The following is an 18,653-nucleotide window of genomic DNA, read 5'->3' as shown; positions in this document are numbered from 1 at the left end:
GGGTGGGTTATCTCACCTGAGACCCATTATGTGGTGCCTCTAAAGAGTTCAACATTTGACATGAGGAGAGCTTGATTAGCCGAACCTCCCTGCCTGGCATTTTGATTATTTTAGCTTGTTTTGGATCATAGTTCAGTACCAGGCACACACTTTTCACTGACTTTTATTTATACTGACTTCAAATGCTTTTGTTAATTATGCCTTTTTGTTTTATAAATTATTGCTCTTTTTGATTTACCTGGCCTGCATTGTCTCTCTTATGTTAAAATTTTGAGTCGGTTGTGACAATACTTAGAAATGGTGGCAGATATTTGCATTTTTTTGTAGTAGGCTGAATTCTAAAACTTCTATTACCCATCCATTGACTTTAAATTGAGTGTACTGTATATACACTGACTATGAAAATATAATAAATGTCATTAATTGGATAATAATAGCCCTCAATAAATAACCATTAGCATTTACTTAAAAAATAATAGTTTGAAAAAACCATTACTGAAAATGCATGCCTTTACAAACCAATAGGCGTTTTAAAAAAAAGAGAAGAGAGGGTTCAGGTAAAGGTGATTTAAACTCATTTCGATCACATGAAAGGTCACCACCATTAATCTTACTATTTACACCTTTGCTATTGTTGCCAAATGAGCATCATTGTAAATGTGACTGTCCCAGCAAAGCATTAGTGGGTGGAGTTAGTGTTAACAACTTCTGCTTGCAGCATAGTCTTATTGGCACTTATTGTAAATAATAATATACAGTCCAAATAAACATTCAATCTAGCAGGAGCCCATTTATTTCAGTTCTGCCTCTGGTGCTCCTTTAAAACAAACTGGTGTGTGACGCCCCTGCCTGTTTGCTTCCTGTCTGTGCTCTGCCTCCCCATCATTCATAACATCCTCCTCTCTCCTCTCCATATGCTCCTGATGGGCTCCAGGCCAGCAAAAGACCGGCTGTCTCCCGAATGTCAGTGTGTGTGTGTGTTTGTGTGTTTCACTGTGGTTAAAGGAGCGGCCAGAGGGTTGATGATAGGCACTGGAGGATTGATGTTCAGGCTGCTAAAACTAAAATAGAAAAGTGTGTGGTCTTTGTTGACATTGCTGTCCTAGAATGCTGGAGTTTTCTCTTCCCTCATTGGTCACCTGTTACAGGTGTATTTTAATTGGCTGCAGCTGCTGTCACTTGGTCTCATTTCATTTTAAATCGCACACTCTAAAAATGGTTGTGTTATGGTTAAATGCTAGTGTGACCATCAACTTTATTCTAATTAGTGATTGTAAAAACGGTTTTCTCATTTTTCAGCCACAAACCATGTATACGGTAAACAATGACTACATTTACATAGACATCAGTAATCCAGTTATTTGCCTTAATCTGAATAAGACAATATTATGATTAAGGTGTTTACATGAGATGCTTTTTGGATGTTTTTTTCATGATCCCGTTTTACATGTTATAGCACATAATTCGATTAACATCATAGCGTCACCGCGCTATCCACATTTCCTCCAAGTTTTATGTAATTTTGTGTGCTTCATTTTTAATTTGTGGACTTTAACAGCAGTTTGGCACTTTCACTTTCTTTCAGAAACATTTCATGCATGCCCCATGTGACGAACGAGATATTAGATGCGAGTATGAACTGCTGGAAGTATGAACAACTTTGTTGATTTAAAGGAATTTTTTACCGCACGATGCATGGGGGGAAAAAAACCCTCCGCATTTCGCGATGCAAGTGTCTGTGGTCCTTTACTGACTCAGAAAGTGCAGAGAATAGTGTCAAACAGCCATGTGTGTATACACTATCCTGTTGAAAAATGCAGCGAAAAGTCCTATTTGACATGACAGTCCTATATGACAAACAATAGTTTGATTGCGGTGTTTATATGCCTGTACTGCACTTAATTCCATTTCTGTTTAATTGATTATGACCCTAATCAGAATAAATTAATCAAAAATCACTGAGTATGTTTACATGGATACCAATAATCCGATTTCAATACGATTAAGACAGTACTCTAATTAATGCCATGTAAACAGCGATTTATTTATTTTTGTATTTTTTGGGCGTTTCTGTGTGGAGTTTGCATGTTCTCCTCATGTTCGCATGGGTTTCCTCCAGGTGCACCGGTTTCCACCACAATCCAAAGACATGCGATACAAGTGAATTAAATAAGCTAATTTGGAATTGAATAAGCTAAATTGCAGCTGAAAGGGCATCCGCTGTTTAAAATCATATGCTGGATAAGTTGGCGGTTCATTCTGCTGTGGCAACTCTGATGAATAAAGGGACTTATCCGAAGTAAAATGAACGAATGATTAATATTGTGTTTATATTTTAATCGCATGATTTAAAAATCAGTTAAACATATATGTGAAAAGGCTGTGATGTTTAGGCTATTATAGAACATCTGCAAGAAAACAAACCTGGAATGGAAAGTAAGGATTAGCGGAGGAAAAACAAGATCCTTAGTGAAGAATCTATGGAGTATATCATAAATTAAATCACAATGTTAGACCACAAATGCATAATATATGTGTTGTATATAGAGTGGAATACAACAGAAAAAACAAATATGATCCTGAACAATAAAACCAGTCTTAATATTTGTCCAAGATACAGTACAAATATTTGAAAATCTTAGGGTTAAAAAAATAAATAAAATAAATGTATTGATAAATTTGTTTTTAGGTTTTCAAAATTAAGTTCGTAGTGATACATATTAATAATAATAAAAATGTTTTGATATATTTACTGAAAATTTAGAAAAAATGTCTTCATGGAAGATGATTTTATTAAATATTCTATTTATTTTTGATATCAAATAATAAAAATCAATTATTTGACCCATATAAAGTATTTTAGTCCATTCTCAAAAATAAAGCCATGCAACATCAGAGAACAACTTATGCTGATTTCATAAAGCCTACATTTTAAGGTTAGTAACCTCTTATTAACCACCTGTTAATTTCACACTTTTCAAGGGAAGTATACTGTAACAAATGCAGAGTTCCACATAATTCATTCATGCTGTCCCAACACAAATGGAGACAAATACATTTTTGGAGTGTAAAAATATGTAGTGGCTAACTAAAGTATCTTAAAAATAAATATACAGCAATACATCACTTTGCTGAAATGTTATCAGAAAATCCACAAAGAACCTCATTGCATTCTGCACAAGTATTGCCTGTACACCCACTGCTTCTTTATAACAGTGGCATAAAGATGGCTTTGGTGTTTGTTAGTGCTCATTTTCTCTCTCCCTCTCTCTCTCTCGTTCACTAAACATCTTTGTTCTCTTGTACTTTTTGAAAAGGTCTTGCTAACACGTTCTCAGGCTGTTATTTTGCATTGATTTTGCCTGTCAGAGTAATTCTAGCTTGGCTTCTGTGATGGATGGATGCAAACAGCTCTTCTCCACTTCCGGCATTGGGTGCTATTTTTTTTCTTCTTCTGCCTCTTTCTCTGAATGCCTGCGGCTGTTTACCTGCTTTAGCACGACTCTCTTTGCTGATCATATCTTCTTTCATACGCAGGTCAAATCAATGCCCTCTCTTTCCTCAAACTCGAGGCACTTGTTTTGCACCGGCGTTTTGTCTTTATTAGGAGAATGAGTTTAGCTAAGGGTGGATGATCTGAAATAAGAGAAGGAAACAACAGGGTGTAGTTTTCTTGGAATCGGTGCTTGAAGGGTTTTGGCTTTATTGCATTAATCTGGTCCGTCGTGGACTCATATTCAGCCAAAGCACTCCCTTTTGACTTCACACTGCATTACTTTCATTTAAACAGCTCTGAGCAGAGCCACATGTGAATGTGTTATTTATCATACGCAATAGCAAAAGTAATCATATTTCAATTCGAGTGCTGTAGTTTCCACAATACTTATTAACATAATAAGATAACAAGATATAATAGTTAGATTTATAAGAGAAATATCACTTGAGGAGCAGTGCAATATCATAACATATAAATAATATTTCATTAAGTATTCTGTAGTATTATTTATAAATAAAAATCTGAAATCTGAAGGGTCATTATATTTTGTTGTGTGTATATTATATATAATATTGTGATATTATGTTTCTTATTGTATTTGTCACAATCTCCAGTGACCTAATCCTTGTGGATCGCTGGAGAACTACACACATCACATTAAAAAACTGCAACTCCCAGCATGCACCTCGCACACACCGGTTCCTGCTTTCCGCTAATTGCAAACACACACAGCTAAAGCTCATGGACTGATTCAAGGACTATATAAACCGCACACATACACACATATAATCTGAGTCTTGTTTATCTGTTTAGTGTACATTACGATGCATTTCTCTTGCCTTGCCGTGCCTTGCCGTGTTTTCACCTTGCTTTGTCTGTTTGTTTATGTTGCTTGCCGCCGGGACTGACCATTCACCTTATCTTCGACCACGACTCTGGATTCTCTGGATTTATCTGTTTGACCATGTTGAGCGTTGCCTGCCTGATCATTCTTGTAATAAACCTGCATTTAGATCCTCAACTTCATTGTCAGCGTACCTCACATAACAGTATTATTGATCAAAATCCGCAGCCTTAGTAGGGAATTCTTTCAAAAACATACAAAATCCAAAAATATCACCAGTGTATAATATTTAAATGGCATTTAAGTGGTCATAATAAAATATAAAATCAAAAGCACTTGAGTAAGTATTTACTTAAGTATGCAAATTATTGCATTAAATTTTACAGTATTTTTTATGAAAAATCTGAAACATTTTATGAATGATCATTATATTTTAAGCTTCTTATATTATATTGTATATATTTACTACATTGCTGATCAAATAAATGCAGCCTTAGTAGAGACGTCTTTGAAAAAAACAAGCAGAAAAATCCTAAAGTTTCACCAGGAGTATAAAATGTAATAACATTGTAATAACCAGTTTACTACTGTAATAGAGCAGTAGCAGTAACTAACTGGATACTGCTTATAGTAATTACTTTAGTTTTACAACTCACATAATTATACTGCATACGCATTAATGGTATGTCATATATAGTCGTAGTGTTACTACTAAATTAATCAGTATTCTTAACCAATATTAAAGTAAAAAGTATATCTATTCTTCAGACAAATGTAGCAGTGGTATAATAAAACACAGCTTTTGGTAAATTAGAACATTACTGTATGTTACAATATACAAAATTGTTCATAGATAAAATGAAATCTTTCCGGATCATTAGGATTTTATATTATAAAATACCCTTATGTTATTTGTTTCTTTTTCCTTCTATTATTTATTAAATACTTGGAGCAGAAGTAGAGACATCTTAAAAACATAAAAATATGTGATGTATGGTGTGATGAAGTTTTCTTGTGAAGTTTCTTATTGACCTTATTCTTTAATGCAGAAGTGCTTTCATTTTTGCGAATGTTTTAGAACTTCAGATTCAGTTGCCTATTGGAGAAAGCACTAGGAATAATAAACAACAGAAAACAGTCAAGCCACTTGCTCTACAAACAAGTATGTCCATGACTATGCAGACAAAGCAGAATAATATAAGAAAATATTATAGCAGCATAATGGGCTGTTTTAACGTCTAAAAATGAATGGAAGTGAATGAGACTAGAAGTCTCAAGCCAAGAAGATTCAGATGGCTGATCCCGCTCTATACATGAAGAATAAGGTCAATAGGATTTTTCCATATCAAAAACCGCTATAATCGATCAAAAGTATGATGTTGCAGAACCTTTTTATTTATTTCATATTTCAAATAAAAGCTCATTGGAACATTTATCTGATAATAAGGAATGTTTCTTTTGACAGCTAAACATCATTAAAAAAATATGCTTGAATAAATTATTAATAAATGACATTCAAAACTTTAGGTGGTACTAAAAAAAGTAAAAAAATAATTTCATACTGCACCATACCATACTGTAACATGAAAAATACCACACCATACCATGTGGAAAAACATCTTAAAAAGGGGACTTCTGTCTTCTGTTCAGGTTTGTAGATCAGCAAAACCTAAATTCCCCCTTCTTGAAAACCATTAAAACTTAAACTTAAACTAAGCCTTTCAACCCACCACCTGCTTTTTTTTTTTATAAATCAATTCACATGTTCAAATGATCTCTGAACAAAGTACCACTGAACAACTTTAACACATGTGAAATCACTCAATTATGCATCCTGTAAAGGTGAATTGAACATTTCCTCTCTGCTTCAACTCAAAGCTCTCATTGCTTAACTTAACACAGTGTAGTCCCATTGTCAAGGTATATTAGTGGTTAAAACCCCCTCCAGCAAGTATGATGGTAAGCCTGTATCAGTTGCGCCTGTCCTTCAGCGGGCCGGGCTTTGAAAGATAATGCTTCTTCTCTGGAGAGTATGAGCGCTATTAAAGAATTCAATGCTAACAACATTAACCACAAGGTCATTCAATTTAGTCATTCCTCAGGAGCGCCGCTGCCATCTATTACTTCAGAACAACCCTGATGTTTGTTTAAAGCACCAGCTCTGCTTTCGAAAATACCAGCTGCTTTGAGATTCTGTGCTTTAAATAATATGTGAATAATTCATCGGGTGTTGATAGTGTTTTCACCCGTCAGCCTCCTGATCGGGGGTGAAGGGGCCACAGGGAGACCACGGTGACGTTTAAGTCTCTGAAAAGAGGGATTGAAATCCTGATATATATAATGATGTTTCTCATTGAGAGAGTTACTTCAGGTCATTATTTTCAGTCTTTTTTTTTTTTCCTCCTGTTGGAGTGGTACACATTTCAATGTGACGTATTTGTTTTTTTATACTTATTCACTTTTATTTAATCTGCATTTACCAAATTGTGTGATTGTGAATAACTTAATTAAGTAATTAATTTGGCAAACTTCATCAAATGAAAACAAAACAAGAGATTTTTTTTACAGTATTTCTTTTTATATGTTTTTTTCTGATTTATATTAGTTTTTGCTAGAATAAAATAAGATATAAAAAAAAAAAAAAAAAAAAGGCTAAGGTCACTAATATTAACCCCCTCAAAATTGTTTCTTCCAATCCGCTTGTTAAGTGTGACGTCATGCAAAGCAGCTTCCGGGTCCAAACGTTATATCAAACTGTATGGGGAGACTCAACAATTAGTATAAACATTTACAAAGTGATGTAATACTTTTGAAAATCATGATCGCTATGTATATATATATATATATATATATATATATATATATATATATATATATATATATATATATATATATATCCATGCCTACTAGCCGATGACCAGAAAGTGATTAATTATAATTATAAATATTGGTGTTTGTGATACAGAAAGTCCAAAGACTATTGTGTATACCATGATTTTATATAAAACTCACTTTAATATGACTAAAAAGTGGTCATAAACTAATATTTTCTCAATTCAAACAAGTAGCAGCTTGGACCCGGAAACAATATTCCATACGTCATAACTTAACAAGCGGATTGGTTTTAGAGCAAACCATTGTTTGACCACTGTATGGAGCAAATTCTGTTTCAATATTCCACAAACAAATCCTGCATTTTGCAAACAAACACAATCTGCTTTGCGAAGAATCACTTGATTCACAAAAATAGTAGCATACAGTACCTGTGGATTTTCTCACAAATGCACTCAGGCAGATTTTCTCACAGATGGATGGAAGTAGAATATCTCACATGCTTTCGGGCATTTTTTTTCTTACAAATGCACTTGGGCCATTTCTTACACCAAAATAGCAGATGGCACTATGGGTCAAATTACATTACCTCAATTGGGAACGCCTAAAACCATTGCTAATTTTAGTTAAGCATTTAAATTACACTTTAAACTTAATACTATTATTTTGCTAAATAATAAGTAAAATATGACTCTATGTATTGTCTTCATCATATAAAAATTTGTTTTTAAAGATTTATTATTAATACTTATGTAAATCAATTTGTTAAAATATTCTACACTTCATTAAGCAAAACTTACTATATATATATATATATATATATATATATATATATATATATATATATATATATATATATATAATATAATATAATATATATATACACACACACACACACACATACACACACACACACACACACACACACACACACACACACAACAACTGTTCTGTTTGTCTGATTCTTGAATCTGATTGGCTTATAGCTGTGCGATATTCTGCAAATAACAGCACTCCTACAACCTCTTCACCTTTCACCCTTGTGTATTACTCCGCCCACATACAGCGACAAGCAGAGGAAGCGCTACAGTTTGAGAAATATTGCAGCTGTTGGACAACATAATGTACTTTATAATTTATAATGTACATATTTATAATTTCGGAGCATCTGATTCGGTGCATCGGCCGACATTAGCTTGTCTAAGCAGACCAAATAAAGTGACGGTTGAAGTTCCCTACACAAGATGACGACAGAGACTGCATAATAAGTTTGTGGTTTTGTCACCACTTTAGACTGTATGTTAGGGAGTCATTCAAACATTAGCTGTAAAGTGATATTTGTTAACTGGCAATGCTTTTTGCTGTTCTGACCGTCAGCTGCAGATATGAATGAGCGGCGGAAGCAAGTAGTTCCTTGTACAAAAGGGTTTTTGAGACTCTCTGTGTTTGATTTTATTTTTTATACACACGATTATGCTGTCGAACTGTTGTATAAACACAAAATCACACTCATAGCATTGCGATATGGCTTTTTCGGCACTGGTGGGGGGCACCAATACACTCGGCTTGTGGCTTTAAGCCAACACACGCCTCCCACCAGTGCCTAGAATGATGTTGAGCATTTTGCTTCCCAGAATAGCATTATTGTATCAAATCTCCATAAAATTGCCTTGATCACAGCAAGAAGGTTGCTGGTTCGAGCCTCGGCTGGGTCAGTTGGCGTTTCTGTGTGGAGTTTGCATGTTCTCCCCATGTTCGCATGGGTTTCCTCAGGGTGCTATGGTTTCCCCCACAGTCCAAAGACATCCGGTATTGTCTATACTGTATGAGTGTGAATGGGTGTGTATGGATGTTTCCCAAAGATGGGTTGCAGCTTGAAGGGCATCTGCTGCGTAAAAATGTGCTGGATAAGTTGGTGGTTCATTCTGCTTTGGCGACCCAGGATTAAAAAAGGGACTCAGCCGAAAAGAAAAGAAATGAATGAATGTAAATGAATATCAAATCTAGAACTACACAGAAAAAACACTTGATAATCATAAGTTATGATTAATTCCTGTTCAAATGCAGGGTTATACGACTGTTAATCATGTTTTGTACAGTCTGTATCGATGTATGTAAGGAAGGCTCCTGCAGCTGTTAGGAATTTTGTTATTCACCGAGTGCTTCTGTAATCTGGCCTCAGGGTTTTTAATGCAGTGTTCAATCACCGGGGGCAAAATTTTAGCTTGCTAAAACATTCAGCTACACCATAAACATTTTATTACAAAACTGACTCCAAATCAGCCATCAGCACCAATGCCTGCTTTTTATAACCTCACTTCCTGCTGGAAACCACACTTGCTCAGCTCTCTTTATATGCATTTATTAATGTTTTGTGGTTAAAGGGTTTAAATCTGTTGGCGTGAGAAAGAGAAGGTAAGCACAGGGCAAAAGCTGGAATAAGGGAAGGTTGATCAATTTAAAGTTTAATGCAGGTTTGTTTGTGTTTGTGTGTTTGTTCAGGGACGGAAAGCAATCTGACAGCGAGACTCATAAATTCTTGACAGAAGGTGTTTTTTTTTCGCTCTGAACCCTATTTCTTATCTAGGATGTTTACCGAAAGCTTCTGTTTACACACAAAAATGACACCGCCAATGTGAAAAGTACCTTTTCTATATTTCCTGAACAGCAGCCAGAGGAATCACGCCCCGGTGTAGGATTTCATTTTTTTAGGATTATTGACTGAACGATGTTCCTTATTTCTCAGCACAATACAAAAGAGAGCGATGATTTGGGAATCAATTCTTGCCAACAGCACCGAAGGCAATTATTGTGCGTGTGTATGAAAGAGAGATAAAGAGAGAATGGAAGATAGGGAGAATGAGGAGCTTAACTTTCGTCCATGTTTTTTTTTTTTCAGCTAATGTTGGGGCCTGCTTTCCGAAGCAAGGTAACACAGCCAGTCACTCTCATCTCTCCACATCGGCCAATCTGAGCCTCTGAATGCCATGTCATTCTGTTTCATTGGTTTTGTCAATTGTTTGTCAAAGTCTTGTCTTCGTGTAATGCTTGATTAAAATGAATGGCTTGCCATGTGCGTTTGCTGCTCTCCGTGCCGATGTCATCAGAAATCGAGTCCCTCCTGAGAATTGGGTCCGCCTATAGGAACCTGAGTGATCCTATTGTTTCACTAGAGTTGAAATAGGTAAAGTTTGTAGCGCATAATTATAAAATACAGTAGGCCTATATGAAATCATGTTCGGAATTTATCATGTGAAATTGGGTCACACTTTATTTTGATGGTCTATTTGTTAAATTTAAGTTATATGCCAACTTATTCTCTTCCGATTACTTGCAGAGTTTCTTATAGTCAGTTAAATGTCTGTTGAAGGACCAATATCAACAGATATTAAGCAGAGAGTCTACTAATACTCAAATGGACCATCAAAATAAAGTGTTACTAAAGTTTTTTTATGACCATTTCAGTTCTCCATTAAAATGGCATTTATTAGCCTAATATTGACCCTTTCATATAGTTATGAAAGTTATGTTATGTATAATAAAAGGCACGCATGTGTAACCCCACCGGTCCTACACCAGCCAACGTGCTCTGAGCTGGTATCGAACCGGCGACCTTCCGCATGGAAGTCGGTTGCTCTAACAAGGAGGCTAAAGACCTCGGCCTCTAGCGTTTGTTTCTAGAGCACCTTTAGAGGTCAGAGGAGTGAGGTTTACCTGCACAGCACTTACTAGCTGGCCTCCGTTACACTCATCCCCCTAAACCTCACTCCCATCCTGGTCACGGCACCAATTTAACCCCACCGGTCCTACACCACCCAACATGCTCTGAGCTGGTATCGAACTGGCGACCTTCTGCATGGGAGTCTGTTGGTCTAACAAGGAGCCTAAAGACCATGGCCTCTAGTGTCTGTTGCTAGAGCACCTTTAGAGGTCAGAAGAGGGAGGTTTGCCTGCACAGCACTTACTAGCTGGCCTCCGTCACACATGGGTCATGAAATCCAGCATTTGTCTTTTATATTGTTAAGTTAGCCCAGTTATGTGCTAGCATACAGTAATCGTACCTCTACAATTAGCCTCCTGGCTACAGCAAGCTAACACAGGTCTGATTAGCCACAAAACAAGGTATCTCAACAATAGCATTTGATCAGACATTCACCACAGACGATCCCTTAGGGGTTGTAAGGGAATTGGATTCCAGGGGTGGGACGTGATTTTTAACGACACCGTATTGTATAAACCGGAGGTTGTTAAAACTTTTATTTCAGTGTGTTAATGTACTTCCAACTGAAACGGAATATTGAGTAGGAGGCAAAGCTTTCTCTGTGCATCATTCCCTCATAGCAAACTAACCGTAAGAGAAGTATGGTGAAAAAGATTGTGGCTGAAGCAGTCAAACTGACGTTAACAGAAAGGGATCACCACTCCAAGTGTGGAAGCAAATGGTCAGACTTTGATTTAAGATTACAAAAGTGGAGACTTGACAGTGCATTAACTTGCATGGATTAATTGTTCACCTAAAGAATAATAGCGACTATGCATACATGGACATCAGTAATCAAATTATTTGCCTTAATCTGAATAAGACAATAATATGATTAAGGTGTTTATGTGAGTTTCTTTCTAAATGTTCCTGTCATGATCCCGTTTTACATGTTATAGCACATAGAGTGATTAATGTCATTGCGTCACCACAATATTCACATTTCCTCTAGAGTTTCATGTTATTTCGGGTGTTTTATTTCTAATTTGTCGACTTTAACGGAAGTTTGGCACTTTCACTTTCATTCAGAAACATTAAATGCATGCCCCCATTCCAAACGAGATATTGAATGTGAGCATTACCTGCTGGAAGAGTGTTATTTTAATGGAATTTGATACCACACGCCGCATAAGGAAAAAAACCTTTGCATATTGTGATACAGGTGTCTGTGGTCCTTCATTGACTCCGTAGGTGCAGAGAACATTGTCAAACAGCTGTTTGTGTATAGACTATCCTGTCACAAAATGCGGTTAAAATCCTACATGACAGTAATACATGACAGTTTGATTGTGGTGTTTACATGTCTCTACTGCACTTCAACAATGTGACACTAAACATCTGTCTAGTTCGATTATGACTTTAGTCGGATTAAGGTGATCAAAAAACGCTGTTTACATGGTAGACTCAGAGTACTGTCTTAATCCTATTAAAATCGGATTATTGGTGTTAATGTAAATGTACTTAATGTAGGCTAGTAAAATAAGCTATATAAATTAAGATTTTGCACTGACGTTGGGAGCAAAAAATATCTGCTAGTATTATTTAGCTACAAATCGCGTGTACAGAATCTGTTTGGGAAACAGCGTCTATTTATCATTATGGAACGCATCTGAACTGAATGTTTTGAGAATTGCATAGGAGGGCCAACGGCGCCTGTAATAAAAAGGAAATAAATTGTGCCATTTTTATATTTATTTCAAAGGGTTTTCATGCCTTATAAAATGAAAGCACAGAACAGATTCACAATTAGGAGCAAAGGGGCGTCCCATGGTGGTACGGTGGTATGGGTTGGGATCAGCTCTTCAATGTTTATTACCAACCTTTATAGACAGATTAAAAATACGGAATAAATACGAGAAAATACCTTTACAGTATAATAGCGGGATAGAACTGTAAAATACGGGAGAATCCTGGGAAAAACGGGAGGGTTGACAGGTATGACCAGAACTGCCACTAGGGCCCTTCCAAATCTTCACATGACATTTGCCTTTTAAAGCCTTTCTCTCTCTCTTCATCTTATATAAACATATTTTAGATCTATAAATATGCGCACAAACAGTTGTCTTTCCAAGGTGGGTGTTGTGATCCAGCATGTGTCCTGTTCCGGAAAAATCAACAAGCACCACTTGAGATGACAAAAGCAAGCTGACAGAGCGTAATCTCCAACAGAGAAATTTTGGCTCCATTCTTTTCTCTTTCTTCTATAGTACCCCCCTGCTTTTACTTTTCTTTAGCTCCCGCTTTGCGACTAAAACCTGTGATCAATAGCTCTGCAGGGAGCATCTGCTCGCGTTTGTGCTCCTCTCTGTTGTAATAAGTCTAACATCTCATCTCATTTTCTCTTTCTTTCCCCCCCATTCATCTGTCTGTCTGTCTGTCTGTGAATGTGTTTGTTCTGCTTGCATGCTTGCATGACTGGATGAATGTGTCACCCCCTTTCATCCACTTTTCTCCAAGCAGACCCGGAGCGTGGCGGAGGTCACATGATCTCCACAGATGACCTGGAGTACCCGCGCGAGTATCGCACGCTGGGCAACAACACTCGGAGGTTCTCTAACGTGGGTCTGGTCCACACCTCCGAGCACCGGCACACGGTCATCGCCGCCCAGAGTCTGGAGACCCTCACCAACCTGCACAAGGCTGACATGGAGCGCAAACGGGATGTCTTCATGGACCACCTGAAGAACAAGTACCCGCCCCAGCACTCACTGCCACCCTCACCATCACCCTCACACGGCAGCATGAGGGGCAGCGCTGAGAGGAGTGCACGAGAACAGGTATGAGCAAGGGTTAACTTGTGGGATGATGTGCTGATTCAATAATAATATTCCTGTGACCAGGTGAAACTTTCCGATTTAGGGGTAGATAAAGATTGGCATTGGGGCATTTTGAATTTGATAGTTTTTTTTTTTGTTCGTTTTTTTGTTTTGCATTTTGTTTTGTGTTTTGTGTTCTGTTTTGTTTTGTTCTGTTTTTGTTTCTTGTTTTATTTTTTGTTTTATTAACATAATAAAGAAGTGCAATATTGATTATTTGGTTTATTTATTATTTAGAATATTATTTAAACTTTGTTAGGATTTTTTCATTTATTCCTTCATTTTTTTTTTTTTTGACTTAGTCCCAACCTATCCAGCATATGTTTTATGCAGCGGATGCCTTTCCAGCTGCAACTCAAACTAAGAAACACCTATACACTCTTGCATTCACACACATACACTACGGCCATTTTAGCTTATTGATTTCACCTAAACCACATGTCTTTGGACTGTGGGGGAAACCGGAGCATTAGGAGGAAACCCACAAGAACACGGGGGAACATGCAAACTGACCCAGCCGGGGCTCAAACAGGCAACCTTCTTGCTGTGAGACCATCGTGCTACCCACTGGAAGCACCGTTGGGAGTTTTTATTTTACCTTAATAATAATATTTATTAGAACATCTATGACAGTACATTATTAATACATATATACATGCATATACACATATACATTTTTTATCTTCATCATCATCATCATCATCATTTTAATATTATTATTAGTGTTTTGTTTCATTTATAAAGTGTCTACATTATATCTATTAATTTAAGCGATTTTTAAGATATTTTCAATTTATTTATTCATTGGCTCACAAGGTATTATTCTGCAGGCCCCTGACAATTTCTTATGAATTAAAAAAGCTGTTAATTCACAACTTTTATGCATTTTATTATAAAAAATATAGTAAATATGTAATATTGTGAAAAATTAGGGCTTTTCATGTCATTGCTATTGATTTTGGAAGGCAGCTGTCTATTTATTTAAGCTATTTAAAACATATGTTCAGTCTACTTATTTGTTATTATCACTAAACTACATATGATAAGTGAGTTTTATATTTATAAGGATTCTTTTACTCACCAATAGAGCATGTATTTTATAAAACATATATAATAAAACAGGGATATTGTGAAATAGATATTTTTAATACATTTTCACATGTAATTTATTCCTGTGGTGACATTTCAGCAGCCTTTACTCCAGTGTCAAATGATCCTTCGGGAATCATTTCTGGTATCTGAGTTCAGGCTGTGAATGGTTGGTTTTTACCTTTTCATAGACGATTAAGTCTCTTATTTCTGTGTCTATGATAGTTGTTTCAGGAACATATGCTGCCAGTGTAAATTGCATTAACCATGCATGGACACACTCTCACACACACAACATGTGGCTTTTGAAATGATACCCATCTGAGAGGTCTACTGAAGCAGACACCGACACAGAGAGTCTGCAGTGCATATAAACACTTCAGTCACTGGTGGAATAGGCTTCATATGCTGCCGTTTCCCCAGCTTTCACACAGCTTGAGAGAAGCTGTCAAAATGTCATTAAAACATTTTGTACTCACCATAGAAAACAAGCAGTTTCTTTCTGGAGTACAGCAGAAGAGCAGGTAATGTGTGAATGGAGCAACTGGGTCTTGTGGGAGAGGGTGACGTAATGTTGAACTCAAATTTAAATGATGTCACTGCATCAAACCAGTGTCAGCCAATCAGCTGTGTGCATGAAGAGAGAGAAAGGGGGAGAGAGACATGCAGGTAACAGACACATTTACACTTTCAAAACCTGCTGCGCTGATATTGTTAGAAGGATGAGTGAGGAAAAAAGACACTTTACGGCTTCAGTCCTTAAATTATACCCATCATGGCTTTATCTTTCTATCTAATGGTTATAAATAGTTGAAGTCAGAATTAATAGCCCTCCTGGCTATTTTCTTTTCAACACATTTCTAAACATAATTATAGTTTAATAAGTAATTTAAACTAACTGATTTATTTTTGCTGTGATGAAAATTCCTGATATTTTAGTTGATATTTTTCAAGAAACAGTACTAGTATTCAGCTTAAAGTGACATTTAAAGGCCTAACTAGGTTATTTAGGTTAACTAGGCAAGTTAGTGTAAATGAGCAAGTCGTTGTATAGCAATGATTTGTTCTATAGATTATCCAAAAAATATTGCTAATAGTATTGATATTCAAATAGTTTACAACTGCTTTTCAGTCGAAATAGGACAAATAAGACTTTCTCCAGAAGAAAAAAAACGTTATCGAAAATATAAATACTCCTTCCTCTTTGGGCTTGACATTAACACCTGCCAACCCACCAAATGTGGGAAGATTTCAGCTGTGGTGGGTCAGACAGACACTCCCATATAGCCACTTTGGCTGGTTGAAAATAATTAGACATTTGTAGTTTTCTTAAAAGCAGGTCCAATATGCATCCATGCCTAGAAACAGAACTGGTGCAATCGGTTCTCTTTGAAATAGACTGGACAAAAAGCAATGCTTTTGCACCCACAGGCATGCTGCTTTCAAGAGCTTTAGATTTTTTAAATAATTATTTCTAATAATTTGCAGTGGTTACTGTTTTCACTTTAATCAATCTATGAACAAATTATTAATTAGCCCATTCCCATGATCATCATTTCATTATGCTTTCTTTTGTTTATAGTTATTTTTGTTAATATGGTTCAACTATCATGTTTTACAATAACATTGCTTTAATATGAGGTTGACTTCCATTTATGTGTAGCTGACTGGTGATCTGAGACCTTAAACAGGACAGATTACTGTGCATACTTTTAGATACATAACAATAATTATTTTTAAAATGTCATTTTTTTAAAGAAGTTTTGTTAAATAAAAAAGGTATATATACAGCTATATTTTGCTTCTTTTGACACATTATTTAAAATTTGTTGCTAAGAAATAATTATTTATTTATTGTTGGTGTGGTCAGAGATAAATTTGCTAAATTCTTCATTGAGCTATGAAAAGTCATGTGAAATAAAAACTAATAGCAATGTGACACTTATGAAAGCACAACCCATTTGCTCTTGCACATTGAGCAAGCTCATACACAACACACAAAAAGTGAAATGAATGAGGAGGTACAGTATGTGAACAAAGCAATTTTAAATCAAAAAATTTTAGCATATCAAAATCAAATTTATGCATATAAAATGTTTTCTCAACAACAAAATTGTGGCTAGTTAAAATAGTGAGTGGCTAGTAATGTTGGAAATCTACTAGCCACAGTGACCTGTGATCAAAAAAGTTAATGTCAAGCCCTGCTTGTGAAACATTTGAAAAAGAAAAAAAAAAACACAGGAGTTAATCACAGGAAAAGAATTTTGACTTCAACTGTTTATACCTCTAGAAAATTATTTAATGTAACTAAAAAGAGACTCAGTTGTGGTAGTATTCAATAGGTCTCTCAGTAGTCAACACCATATGCTGTGTTGTTGTTGTTCACATATGGGTGTCCTAACCAGGGCCAGTTTAAAGGGCCAGTTCACCATATATATTCAAGTATATAAGTACATTATTTCACTTTTGAATGTCAATGAATGATGTCAAGCCAGCACGGTGGCTCAGTGGTTAGTACTTACACCTCACAACAAGAAGTTCGCTGATTCAAGCCCTGGCTGGGTCAATTGACATTTCTGTGGGGAGTTTGCATGTTCTCCTCGTGTTCACATGGGTTTGCGGTTTCCCCCTACAGTCCAAAGACAAGCGGTATAAGAGAATTGGGTAAACAAAATAGGCTGTAGTGTATGAGAGTGAGTGAATGTGAGAGTGTATGGGTGTTTCCCAATACTGGGTTGTGGTTGGAAGGGCATCTGTTGCATAAAACATGTGCTGAAATAGTTGGTGGTTCATTCCACTATGGCGACCTCGGATAATTAACGGACTCAGCCGAAGGAAAATTAATAAATGAATGAATAATGTCAATAATTACTAAATAAAATAAAAGTACACCTGATATAAAACTTCCATATGCACCATTAAAGTCCAGTACCATCACAAGGCTTCTTCCCAATGCCCTAATCCCATCAAACAGTTTACCCTCCAAAGTGACAGCTTCAAAGGGATTAGGGCATTGAGGCGAATCCTTCAAATGGAATGTAGTGTACAACTTAGTAGACAGAACAGTTGAAAATGTCACAATGCTATCTAAATATCTTCTGATACTTAGGGGTTAGTCAGAAAAGCTTATCGACTGATTCAGAAAATAATTCAAACAATACATTGATCAACCTAGTCTAATGTTTTTTTTTTTCTTTGCAGTTACAATGAATGGCATCAAAAACATGCAACAGTGTCATAAAATAAACTAACTCAAATCAAATCCATTGTATTGTCATATTATCAGCAGCACGTGTGCTTTGATAAGTGAAAAGCTTAGGTGCTGGCTCCAGACAGTACAAAATAAAGAGTGCAAACAATGACAGTGCAACATACAGACAGTGCAAATACAATGAATGTGCAAAATACAACAGCAAACTCCCAATAAAACAGGATAATGTAAAATTGACAGCGACATGTACAATGAATAGGTGTCCACATAGTTGTAGGCAGTATTGTTTTAAGTATGGATTGGTTTAAGTGCAGTGCATGCTACATATTGATGGTGTGCAGTGAGGGGTATGGAAGAGTCTGTGTGGGGTGTGTTAAGTGTTCATCAGCCTGATAGTCTGAGGGACGAAGCTTTCCTTTAGCCGGCTAGTGCGTGACCGGATGCTGTGGAACCAACGGTTGCAGAGAGAAAAGTCTATGGCTTAAGTGGGTAGAGTCGCTGATGATTCTCTTGGCTTTCTTCATGCACCACCTGGTGTAAATGTCCTGTGAGGGAAGCTCACCTTGTACTATGCGTCCAGCTGTTTGCACAATCCCATATAGGCC

At 36.4% G+C, this 18,653-nt stretch overlaps 1 protein-coding gene across 26 annotated transcripts in view; it reads left to right on the top strand.

Moving 5' to 3' along the window:
• Positions 1–18,653, top strand: part of srcin1a (SRC kinase signaling inhibitor 1a) — a 244,222-nt gene that overhangs the window by 105,592 nt on the left and 119,977 nt on the right. For 19 of the 26 annotated variants that reach the window (XM_073944799.1, XM_073944771.1, XM_073944797.1 and 16 more), the window contains exon 2: positions 13,393–13,709. In XM_073944799.1, coding sequence (XP_073800900.1) covers positions 13,393–13,709 — 317 coding nt within the window. Of the gene's footprint in view, positions 1–10,071; positions 10,102–13,392; positions 13,710–18,653 lie in introns of all 26 variants that reach the window. The other 7 variants (XM_073944781.1, XM_073944778.1, XM_073944761.1 and 4 more) reach the window with 1 other exon arrangement.

The sequence above is a fragment of the Danio rerio genome, chromosome 3 (assembly GCF_049306965.1).
Source record: "Danio rerio strain Tuebingen ecotype United States chromosome 3, GRCz12tu, whole genome shotgun sequence".
NCBI lineage: Eukaryota > Metazoa > Chordata > Actinopteri > Cypriniformes > Danionidae > Danio > Danio rerio.
This window is presented reverse-complemented; position numbering and strand designations above follow the sequence as displayed.